Raw genomic sequence first — 12,180 nt, 5'->3', positions numbered from 1 at the left:
AGTGGCATCAGATAGCCGTATCCAAGCAGAGCATATCTCATTCTGCTGACATCTGCATTGTTTCACACTGTTGTCTGAAGCCAGACAGTGGGATTTGTAGCTGGTTGTCTGGGCAGAAGAAGGCTGATCAAAGAGGTCTGGGGGTGAAGGGAGACTGCAGCATCTGTTGTGTCCTCAAGACCAATGGGAGACATACGTCAGATGTAGATGCACAAAAGGGATTCAGCAACCTCCTGGAGCCCTCTGTTGTGTGCAGCGTGGCACAACTGCTGCTGATGGGGTTAAGTAAAGAGATGGGAAGGTTTTGGATGTAGGTTGCTGCCCACCTTCACAGCCTGGTGGGCTCTTTCCCTTCAGCTCTCTTTTCTTTGCAGCAGGCAGGTACGGTTTCAAAGGAGTCACACCCTGCCTGTTCATGGGCACCGGGTGGGCAGGAGTTCCCTGAGAAAGCGGCAGTCCCTGCCCCGATCATTCTTCAGGTACTGGTAGAACCGAGTGTGCAACCTACCCCTGCATGTGTGTGCAAGGGCTGCTGTGGAGTGCACAGACTCTGGCTGTTGCTGAAACCACTTTGCCTTCCAAGGCCTGGCCAGGAGGCCTGCAAATGGGTGGCAGGGAGAAAGTTCATGTGTGTGTCTAACAGAAAACGATGGTCACTCCTACTAAATCTGTAGGCAGCTGTCAATATGTAGCATGGGACTAACAAACTGTCCACTCGCCAGCCTCACTCCCTCCTGCCTCTCCTAACAAGCTGTCAACCTCCTCGTGTTCACCGTAACTGCAGTATCTCCCTAGGGCAGCCACAGTGCATCCTGTCTTTGCCAACATTAATGCAACATGTGGAATATGCGTATATTGGCCCCAAAGCCTCTTGGGAGCAGAAGAGGAAAGAGAAAAAGCTGCACCAAATGGATGCTAGTTGTATCGGTCTGAATGCAGCTCAGAGCTGGTTGACATCATGACTTTTTCTAATCCAAATGTGACTGTCTTCTTTTTGAGGTGGAGACCTTCATTTACTTAGCACCAAAGAGATGAGCCACTCCAGGAGTCCAGGGCACAGTGGCCATCGATCACCAACCCCAGACTGGAGCTCAGTAAACCGTGACTGTGCATGGCAGGGACTGGACCTAATGCCCAGGTGTCCCTTCTCATCCTACCTTCCTCACTGCTACCCTTGGCCAGGTGGCAGTCTGACACTGTGTCTGCCTTTGCAACTGCTTGCGGTTGGGCTCAGACTGTCAGAGCTGATCAGCTCAAATCAACAGAAGAACAGGAGCCAGCCCCTGATGTCAATTCATTGCTGGTTACAGTGCTCCAGGGTGTCTGTAGGAGGTGATGGGGCTCCCCAGGTGGACAGAGTGTTCGTTATTTTTCCAGGGTGCTCCAGATACCCTGAACTCTGTTCTAAGGCTCCCATGGACTGTCTTGGCTATGATCAGAGAGTAGGACAGATCTCTGTGCTGGCACTGGACCAGCAGTGGTCCCTGGCAGTTCAGGAGTGGTACTTGCTGTGCAGAGTGGCTGTGGTAGTGCTTGTCCTTCCGTGCTAACAGGAACACAGTTTCAGAGAGCTCTGAGGCACTGCTCTTTCCACAGTGGGCTAGTAGGGGCACAAACAACTCTTTCCTCTCTCCCTTTGAGGAGTGGCCCCTAGTCACCCAAGGCCACCTTGGTGTTGAAATGTTGGTTATGGAAGTCTGAGTTGTGTTGTAAGAACATTTTGTGGTGTGTTGTGCCTGTGCATCTGCACAGCCTGCGTGTTACCTCTGTGCTGTGGACTTGGTTCAGGTGTTTCAGGCCGGGCACTTACCCTGAGCCCTTCCACTCGGAATAGGGACAAAGATTGCTCTGACAAGCTGTGGGTCTGTGGGAGCAGAGCAGTGGTCTGAGCTGGGCATAGCCCCTTCTGTGAGGTCTGTCCCCTATTGACTAGGTGGAGGCATTTGGAGAAATTTGGCTCAGTGAGGTTGGGTAAGATCTAGCAATGGCCCGCTCGACCTTTTGCCCACTGAAGGGCCTGTTCTGGGTCACTGGGAAGTTGGAGAAGGCTGTGGGCAATGTGTGGTTGTTTGAATCTGGAGGTTTTAGCTGGAGAGACACTGTTTTGAATTTGTGTCTTTTTACGTAGTGTCAGGACACCTTCACCTGCTTGCTGATGGTATCTTTGTTCTGTAGGGTGGAATAAGGAAAACACAGGACTAATTTCCTGCCTCCAGTGCACTGACTCAGTTCCCCTGCGTGATGTAATTCTAGATTTAACCTACCCTTTACTCCAATGTATGTTTTGATACTCCCTTTGTGATTTGTGAGGTCTTGCTTCTCAGCAGCTGGAAATCCTACACCTGAGCAGGGGGCCTGAGGCGAGGGTTTCGGGTTTGGCTTGGAAGGACTTTCAAGTTTCGACACCTGGGCCAGACAGCTGTAGGCTGACACAGCTCGCCACCTTCTGAAGCAGGATTAACCACCGTGGGAAAGGCCTGGCAGGGCTGCGATGATCTTTGTATGTTTAGGATACCAGCTTCTCATGTAGTATTTGACGTAGATTGTTGGTCTAATTCACACCTATCCCTCTCTACCTTCCTTGGGATTTTGCTTCTGATCCAGTGGGCTTCCATGACAGCAGCCACTTGGCAGCATACCTACTTTGTGGCTGCAGCATTGTGCTCCTGCTTCTGCCACCAGCAGCACAGAGCTATGTGCACCTGCCTTAGCAGAGAGCAGGACCACATTTGCTGTTAATGTTAATTTTGAGCAGGATGGAAATCCTGCAGCATGAGAAGGAGAAGTTGGGGATATTCTGGGAGTGTGGCAGGCAGCTGGGAGAGACCAGTGAATTCTGGTGGCCACTGGGAGAAGCTACAGAGCCATGGAAAAGTATAGTCCCACAGTGGGGGACCTAGAGCTGGCCTGAAGATGGTAAGTGTTTTCTGTGGATGGCTTTTAAAGAAAAAGCCATTTCACCGACTTCTTATGTGAATTTCTGTTCCATCTATTCTTCTTTCTTTCTAGGAAAACTCAGAACTAATTGTTCATTACACACATTGAATCTCATGTTGTTTTTCTTTTGTCTCAAGAGAGAAAATAATGCTGTTGATGGTTGAACATTTCTGGCCAGCATATATCAGATTGCTAAAACTGGCTGAGGGAAGGCCGTGAGATGATCGTGGGGAAGAGTTCTGCCTACATTCGGATTGGGGTTGGCTGGAAGTGACCACCAGGGGTTTTGTCTTTTCAATTGCATTGTCCAAGCAAACATAATGCTCCTGTGCACTTGTATGCTGACATCTTTCAGAGGCACAGCTGACTGGTTTGGAGTAAGCAAAGACAGTGATGCTACACAGAAATGGCAGAGAAAGAGCCTTCGCCACTGCAGCCTGCGGTATGGGAAGCTGAAACCTCAGGTCATCCGGGAAATGGACTTGCCCAGTCAGGACAATATTTCTCTAACAAGCACAGAAACCCCCCCTCCACTCTATGTTGGGCCCTGCCAGCTGGGCATGCAAAAGGTGAGTAACCTGGGATAGACTCAAGGCCATCGTGAGCTTCCTGCACAGTGTCTTTACCACTTTTAACTCCTCTGTTGGCATAGTTCTGCCTGAACATGTCTTCTCCAAAGAATTACAGTCAGTGGCTCAATGTCCAGATGGAAACCAGTAACAAGTGGTGTCCATCAAGGGTCTGTGCTGGAACCAATACTATGTGATATCTTTATCAATGAGATAGATATTGGGATTGAGTGCATCTGCAGCAAGTCTGCAGCTGGCACCAGGCTGAATGGTGCAGGTGATATGCTAGGTGTCATCCAGAGGGTCCTTGACAGGCTTGAGGAATAGACCCATGTGAATCTCATGAAGCTCAACAGTGCCAAGCACAAAGCCTGCAGGGCAATCCCCAGTATCAGTGCAGACTGGGTGATGAATGGATTGAGGGCAGCCCTGCTGAGGATTTGGGGGTCACTCTGGTGCCATGGTGGTTAGATGCGTGCAGCATGTCTGAGAACATTGAGCTCAGGCTTTTTGCTGCCGTTTTACAAAGGCAAAACTCTGTCATACATAGACTGGAACACTGTTGTCGACCCCCATTTACAGTAACAGGCCTGCTAACATCCAGAGCACTTGCCTTGTCTCAGGCTGAATGCAGACAGTAGCACAGCTACTGGCTTCAAAGAAACCTGATTATGTTATAGGACTTTGAAAAGTGTCTCTTGCATCAGCTGTACTACAGCGCTGCTCACACGTCCTCACAAATTGTGAGGTATCCGGTGCCCTTTGCAGTAGAACTGTGGCCATAAAGGACAGGACCCAGTCAAACATGCTCAGTTACCAGCACTTGAGAACTAATCCATAATATTCCAGCTCTTCCCTTTGCTCCATTCACCACCTTAATCAATATGGTATCAGGGCATCAGCGAGCACCACTGCAACTTGGACAAGTGGGAAATGAATTTCTTCCAAAGCAAGTTAGTCTGTGACCTGAAGCCTGGCTGCATCGCTGAAACAGAGGAGAATATTGTGCATCTTTCAATCCAGTCTCACCTTGCTGAGGGCTTTGGTCCCAGGAAGCTCAGAAATATTGTTGGGCTCTATGTGGACTACATTAAATCAGAACTTGGTTTCAGTAGATGAAACCCTATAAAGCTTCATGTTGAGTGTGCAACTGTGGATTAAAAAAGGGTCATAAAACATTAGGATAAAGCAACCACAGCTGTGATGATGTAAGGACAGAGGTAAGTTTTGTAGCTGAAGGCAATATTTTCAGTAGGTTGTTTCATGTGTTTGGAAGAAGTGACAGCTTTGGTCTGAAGAGTCCCAGAGAAGGGCTTGTAACTCCTGGAAGCTTGCCTGCTCTTTTCCAGCTGTTATGATTAATGGAATCAGTTGTAAATGTACAGTAAAGCTTCACCAGCATACTGTTTAAGTCCAGTGCTGTCCACCATCAGAAAGGAAACGAGCTCTATAAAGGACATGGTTGCACTCAGGGATTTCTCAAAGTCCTGCTCATACATCATATTATCTGACTGTAGAGTTCACTGGCGCAGAAGGTGAGTGAAAGCAAGAGCTTAGGAAGGGCTGAAGGAGGTTTGGAGTCTTATGTAGATGTCAGGAACATTCTGGGCAAAAATGATCAATACCACTACCACCAACCAAAAAACCTCACTACCACCATCACCAAAAAAAAAACAAAACCAAAAAAAAAACCCACAAACAAAAAAAAAGAACAAAAACAAGTTGGGAGAGGTTTGAGGAGGATGTGGGTTTGGGACTGAGAATTAGGGCTTAGCTTGCAACAGGTTATGATTTATCTCGCTAATGTAGAATTGCTTGCTGTTTCTTCCAGCCTGGTTCTTGGCTGATCCCAGGAGTCAGGCCACTGTATGGTTTCAAGAGGTGAGACCATGGAGAGTTGGAGGGAGAAAGGCTTGGTAGACAGCAGCTCGGGGGTAGGTGGCTGATGGGCTTCTTCTCTGGACAGATCATAGACCCTTTGGCCCGTGGCCGAGCTTTCCGTATGGCTGATGACAACGATGGCTGCAGCATCCCCCACACGCCGATCACGCCAGGCGCCACATCGCTCTGCTCCTTCACCAGCTCACGCTCGGGCTTCAACCGTCTCCCACGGCGGCGGAAACGGGAGTCTGTTGCCAAAATGAGTTTCCGAGCAGCTGCAGCTTTGGTAAAGGTACTGTCTGGGGAAGCGCAGGGATCAGGCTGGCAGCAAGATGGGGCCCTGCAGTGGGAGGGGAGTGAGAGGGAAGGAGCTGTGTGTGCAGGCCATTGATCCTGGAAAAAGTACTTTCTGTGAGTAGAGAGGATATGGGAGAGCAGTGATGGAGGGGAAGAAACCAGGATGTGTCCTGTTTTGTTTCAGCCATCTGTCTAGCAGGCAGGAGTAAAAACCAGGATGCTGGCTGGGCTTTGGTATAGGTCTTGCCCACCTTTTATCAGCCTTGGGACTTTGATTCCCACATTCAGCAGCCTTAGAGGGTTCTAGCAGGTCCAGTTCAGTCTGCCTGGACCTCTGGGTGGTCTGTCTGCACCTGCTCGTGGCACAGTAGAAGCACCCGAGCCTCTTGCAACTCAAGGCTCTTCATCCTGCCACGTCTGCTTTTCTGGGTGTCTCTTAGGCGGGCCCAGTAGCCCTTTTGCTGTGTTTGGTACCACACGCCACTGCTGTTTGGTCAGATGTTGTAGAGACGTTAGAAGCCTGTGCTACCAGCCTGCATGGGATGTGGGCACTGTGGATTGAGAGGTGGGTTAGCACTTGGAGGTGTCACCTGGAAGGTGTTGCACACCAGCAGGTCTGCTGTGCTCCACAGGCAAGCCTGACGGGGTCAGCGCTTGGACTCCCTGCGTCCTGTCCAGGTGACACTGCATGTGCCTGGGGCTCAGGTTTCTGGCAGTGATCTGATGCCACTCTTGCTGGCTACAGGGGCGCTCCGTGAAGGACAGCACACTGAGGAGGGCTCAGCGGCGCAGCTTCACCCCGGCAAGTTTCCTGGAGGAGGACACGGTGGATTTCCCAGATGAGCTCGACACTTCTTTCTTTGCTCGGGTGAGAGGCAGGACGCCGATGTGGCACTGGCTCCAGAGACAGCATGAGGCTGTAGCTCTGGCACGGCTGTATGTTGTAGAGGGTGGTGCTGCTTTCTCCAGCGGCTGGTGTCTCAAATGTGATACTCACCCCTTCTGATGGGACTTCTGTGTCTTTGCCCAGGAAGGAGTCCTTCATGAGGAGCTCTCTACGTATCCAGATGAGGTGTTTGAGTCGCCATCAGAAGCTGCAGTCAAAGATGCTGAGGTGAAACCTCTGGATCAGACAGATCTCACAGGAGGTGCCTTGGACAAAAATGAGCTTGAAAGAAGCCACTTGCTACTGTGAGTATTTTCTTGGAAGCCGCCAAAGCCTAATGTGGGGTGGTGGCCAACCCATTCAGAGTGGGACCTTCAGTGCTAGGCAGCTGGTGGGGCAAGACCATTGCTTCCTGCACGAGGGAAGGCAGGATCTGAGTGCTACAGGTGTTCGGAGCAGAGCTCAAAAAACAGAACAGTAGTGGGTTTTCTTTAAGCCCAGCTTGCTTCTCTTGATATTTTGGGTGAGCGACCACCTACCTCAGCTACCAATGAAAAGTGACTCTGAGGCCACCTGTCCAGCAACTTTTCACACCGATGTGATGTGTTCTGGAGGCTGTATCATGCCTTGGGGAAACAAAAGACACCAAATCAGCTGAGGATGCTGGGGGCCCAGCCTTCAGCTACGGAGAATACAGCAAAGATGAGAAACCTGTTGCTACAGACACCGGGAACTGTTGTCTAACTCCAAGGAGTGGTGTGAAGCATTGCTGAGTGTCAAGCTGGGCTACATTCCTCACTTGAAACCAGAGAAAGGTGTGGCACTGATGCCGAGAGCCTTACAAATATGTGGGTGGTACTGTACTGTATGCCGAGATTTTTTCCACCTGAGTAACTGGTACTGAGTAATTGCTCTGTGTCGTTTCCGAGTCAGCTCTGGCTTAGCTGGCAGCTCACCCCAGCAGAGAGCTCTGCTGGGTGTGAACATGTAGCAGACAGGGAGGTCCTTGTGGTTCTGCTGCTCACAGCCCATCTTGCTCTGTTGGTGCTTTCCTTCAAGTGTTTCCAAGAACTTGACTCACTCTTAATGTAAGTAGAAGCAACAAATGGTGTGAGCTTGTTGGCTTTCCTTTGAGATGGTCTCAGTCTTTTTGGCTCCATTCATATCTCCTCAAATAGTTTTATTTATTGAGGAAAATAACACTTCTTTCACACTTCAGAAAACGACATCAGAATTGCAGTCAGGTGTCCTTTTAGGTGATCAGGTGTTTATTCTGGCATAGGCTGATAGCCCAGCACTGGAAATACTGGGAAAAAACATGTTGGTAATGCAGAAACTACTCTAACCTAATCCTGTTGCTTGTCCATACTTCAAAGATGTCTTGACCTCTCCAGGATGCTCTGGTGATCTTTCAGAAAAAAAGATGGTCAATTGGTTTCTCTGACCACTTTTGACAACCATTGTCTTTGTGCAGACAGGATCATTTAGGATACCAGGGAAATTATCTGTAGAGATTAGAGCGCATGTAGGGGACATGCTTATCACGTGGCAGTGAGCAAGAGTGAAATGGTAGGTAGTATTTTTGTGTGTGTGTGTGTGCGCGCCAGGTTCTCAGTGCTGCATACCTGAACTCCAGACTGCTCTTTAAGAGCAATGAAATACAAAAAGCATCTGAAGATTGTGCAGACTTCCAAAGCAGGTGCTCTTCATCAGTAGCTTGTGCAACCTCATTCATTGCATACTTTATTTTGGTAAAAAAACATTCCTTTAGACAGGGATGCCTGGGATTTTTGTGTTGTTGAAGCCTGGTTTTGTTTTTCTCCCGAGAAATGCATGCATCAGTGCAAATAGAGGGAAGAATGGAAGACAGGTCTTGAGAGGTAACTGTCTTAGTCTTGGATTCCTGCTCTTCTCCTCTGTCTGGTTTAATGGGCATGGGGTTTTGACTTGCCAGTCTGATCGCAGTAAAGTACTTCAAGGGTGGGGATTTCCACTGCTGGGCTAAACTGTACTTCCATTTTGTAGCAGAGAGCAGAGTGAGAGGAATGAAGTAGAAGAGGAAGTAGACGTGTATGAGGGTTAAAGCAGGGTCTTTGGGCTGCTGACCCTGGAGATGCTGAGGGTGTAGTTGCAGATACAGCACGTGGCTTCCATTCCTCTCCATCTGTTTTGCAGAAAAGATACTTCTTAGTCAAAGATTAAGTTGAGGTTGCAAGAGGTGGTCAAAATCATCACAGAATGCTGTTCTTGCTTCCTGATGCAGTATCGATGCTGGGAGGTTGGAAACCTTGTCTCCCCGAAATGAAAAGCTCAGTGACGCCTGGCCAGAGCCTCCCTAATTTAACTGGTTGCTGAGATAATTCTTTAAAGCTGTGAGAGCTCCTCATTGGTGGGGCTCAGTTTGGCACAGCTACCTTGTGCCACCTTCTGTGCATCGTCCTGCGCTTTCGTCAGCTGGGGCTTTGTAACACTTGGAAATACTACTTCTACTTCAGAGCACCTTGCATGCCATCAGCTGCTGTTCAGCCCGGCTGTGGTGGGACAGACACAAGGTCTGCTGCCACCAAAGACCAGAGAAGAGCTGGTCCCTGTTACTGTGCCATAGAGAAGGAAACCATTGTTGTCCCACTTTTTATTCCAGCCCACTGGAGCGAGGCTGGAGGAAGCAAAAGGACGGGGGCCTGGCACAGCCCAAGGTCCGCTTGCGGCAGGAGGTGGTGAGTGTCAGCCCACAGAAGCGTGGCCAGCGCATTGCTGTCCCTGTCAGGAAGCTTTTTGCCAAGGAGAAGCGGCCGTATGGCCTGGGGATGGTGGGGAAGCTGACAAATCGGACATATCGCAAGCGCATCGACAGCTACGTGAAGCGGCAGATTGAGGACATGGATGATCACAGGTAAGAGCTGCAGTCATAGAAGGGTTCCCGATACAACTAGCAAGGGAGTGAGTGCCATTGCCTCTGGGTGACTCAGGGAACTGCCTGGGAGTGATGGGGTGAAACCTGTGGCTTGAGACCCCCTAGTCTGTATCCCTGAAGCACAGCACTAAAGTGCAGCTGACAGCAGCATGTTAGCATCACTGCGCACTGGGAGCGTACCCTACTCCTCCTGTTGCTTTGGGCATCTGTGTCTCTTCCCCACCACTACTGTCCTGTTATGAGCAAGAAGGCTCAGGTATTCCTGCCTCTCATCGTTTCCCTAAAGTCATTATTTCAGCACATGGCACATTTTGGCATCAGGCTTGTGTGTTCATGGATGGCGTTCTTGGCAAAGAGTGGCTTGCTCAGTGTTGTGGGGTAGTCAGAGCAAACAGGGGCTGTCTGCCAGCAAGATCGTTGCCCCCAGTCTTGTGCATCCCTAGATGATCTTGGTCCTGTTCCCCAGAGTCTGCCAAGGTACCTAGGAAAAATCAGAAGCTTTTCTCCTGTGCTCTGTGAGTAGATGTAACGTGCCTGGATTTCTGCCTCTGATCTTTTCCCTTTACCTCCATCCAGGCCTTTCTTCACATACTGGGTCACCTTTGTGCATTCACTCATCACCATCCTCGCTGTGTGCATCTATGGTATTGCCCCTGTGGGGTTCTCACAACACGAAACTGTTGATTCAGTAAGTAAATCACCCTGACATGCCTGGAGTGTGATTGTGTCTCGGCCTTCTGCTGCTGGTTCTGTGTCAGTCCTCAGCACAATGGCTACTTGTCTGAGGCTTGCCTCTGGGCCTGCATGCAGCATCTCTGTGAGCCCTTGTGCTGCCTGCTGTCCCTGCTGCAGCCACATTGCTCTTGACATTGAGCTCTTTCAGATGGGCTTTTGGCACAAAGCATGGTGGGCTCTTCACAGGTTCTGCTTGTGTCTGTGCTGAGACCCCTTTTGAGCAACTTATTCCCCTCCTGGTGGAGACCAGAAGGATGTTCGTGGTAGGGAAATATTTCAAACCTGAGTTAAGTTTTTGCAACAGCTTCAGGATTTTGCTTCTTTCAGGAGCAAAACTGACCTGTCTGACTTCGTGAGCTTTGAAGCTGTTTGTAGACTTCCCACAAGTTGTCAAAGGTCTCTCTCTGAGATACACATCTCTGTAGTGCCGTATCCCTGCTCCATGCAGGGGATGTCCTGGATTACTTCTCACCTACAAGTCTGACAGCTTTCAGAGCACTGTCACCAGCATCTGGACCTGCGTTGCTGGCAGCTGCTGCTTATGTTTCTGAGTTGTGTGAAGCTTTCTGCAGGACCTCAGCCATCCTTGGGAGAGTGTGGATTTTCCTGAAAGTTGAAGTAGCCAGATAGACTATTTCAGTGAAATCTTTAAAAGAAGGTGCCCAGACCTGCTATCCTGCAAAAGACCAGTTTGAGAGAACTGTATACCCAGTCATTTGCTGTGGGGATTCCTGCTCCTCCTGGGAGCTGTTTTCACCAGTCCCTGCTGCTTGCCCTGCTGCTCCTGCAGGCAAGAGCTCATGGGGCTCTCACTTTCTCTCCTTGCAGGTCTTGCGAAACAGAGGAGTTTACGAAAATGTCAAATATGTTCAGCAGGAAAACTTCTGGATTGGCCCCAGCTCAGTGAGTGTCATTGGCTGGGACTTTTGGTGGGCTGTCAGGGGGATACATCCATGTCTACAGCCATGCCACCCCACAGACCAGGGCCCTCTGCTGCTTGGGACCAGGTGCTAGCAGCTGCCGCTGGCTGGACTTCCTGCAGGACCCTGCTGTCCCAGGCAGGGTGCAGCAGCGCTCCCTGCCTCAGCTGCCCTGCAGAATGGGCTACTGGGAGGCTGCGATGGACCTTGACACTCCTGCTTTGCACCCTGTTCTGATGAAGCCAAGCACTGGGCCAGAAAAATTGCAGGAGTTACATGGGGTGTGACAGCTTTCATAGTGCCATTCCCCTGGGAAAGGCTGTAATGTCCCAAAGCTTCCTTTCCCAGCCCCAGCACTGGCCTTTCTGGGGCCATGGGCAGGGAAGTCCCTGGATTCTTGTTCTGGGCTCACTTCTTTGTGGCAAATATTGAGAATATGCCTGATGCGTGTTGAACATCATTATGCAGGTCTTGTCCCTGGCCCTGATGGGAGTCCACCCCCAGCCTGCTCTGTCCTGATCAGTCCTTGCCTGCACCTTGCTTGAGCTGAACTTTTCCATCTCTCTGCCAGGAGGCCCTGATCCACCTGGGGGCCAAGTTCTCACCATGCATGAGGCAGGACCAGCAAGTGCACAGCTTCATCAAGGCAAAGCGGGAGAAGGAGAAGCACTCTGCTTGCTGTGTGCGAAATGACAAGTCAGGCTGCGTGCAGACCTCAGAGGAGGAGTGCTCAGTGAGTGTGGTGGTCCCTTTCCTGCTGTTCCTGCAGGCCCATGGCCATTTCTGCTGATGCTTTCTCTGTCCCTGGGCTACACAGTGACACCTCTCCTCTCCCCTCTCCTGCAGTCCACCCTGGCTGTGTGGGTGAAGTGGCCCCACCACCCCAGCACACCGATGCTGGCAGGAAGCAAGAGGCAGTTTGGGTCAGTTTGTCATCAGGACCCCAGGTAGGTCCTGTTGAGCCCAGCTGCCGACCTGGGCACACCAGGGCTGCTGTGAAAGTAGAGCCAGAGTTCCCAGACTAGTTCCGTGATGGACAGG

The 12,180-nt window shown here is 50.4% G+C and overlaps 1 protein-coding gene across 3 annotated transcripts in view; it reads left to right on the top strand.

The window, feature by feature from the left end:
* Positions 1-12,180, top strand: part of RHBDF1 (rhomboid 5 homolog 1) — a 37,561-nt gene that overhangs the window by 20,437 nt on the left and 4,944 nt on the right. For all 3 annotated transcript variants that reach the window (XM_035549227.2, XM_035549226.2, XM_035549228.2), the window contains 9 exons: positions 3,293-3,506; positions 5,473-5,679; positions 6,430-6,552; positions 6,715-6,875; positions 9,212-9,463; positions 10,061-10,172; positions 11,048-11,122; positions 11,711-11,872; positions 11,986-12,086. In XM_035549227.2, coding sequence (XP_035405120.1) covers positions 3,293-3,506; positions 5,473-5,679; positions 6,430-6,552; positions 6,715-6,875; positions 9,212-9,463; positions 10,061-10,172; positions 11,048-11,122; positions 11,711-11,872; positions 11,986-12,086 — 1,407 coding nt within the window. The remainder of the gene's footprint in view (positions 1-3,292; positions 3,507-5,472; positions 5,680-6,429; positions 6,553-6,714; positions 6,876-9,211; positions 9,464-10,060; positions 10,173-11,047; positions 11,123-11,710; positions 11,873-11,985; positions 12,087-12,180) is intronic.

This window comes from Cygnus atratus, chromosome 15, assembly GCF_013377495.2.
Source record: "Cygnus atratus isolate AKBS03 ecotype Queensland, Australia chromosome 15, CAtr_DNAZoo_HiC_assembly, whole genome shotgun sequence".
Lineage (NCBI taxonomy): Eukaryota > Metazoa > Chordata > Aves > Anseriformes > Anatidae > Cygnus > Cygnus atratus.
Note: the sequence above shows the minus strand (reverse complement) of the source record. Positions and strands in the feature narration are given on the sequence as shown.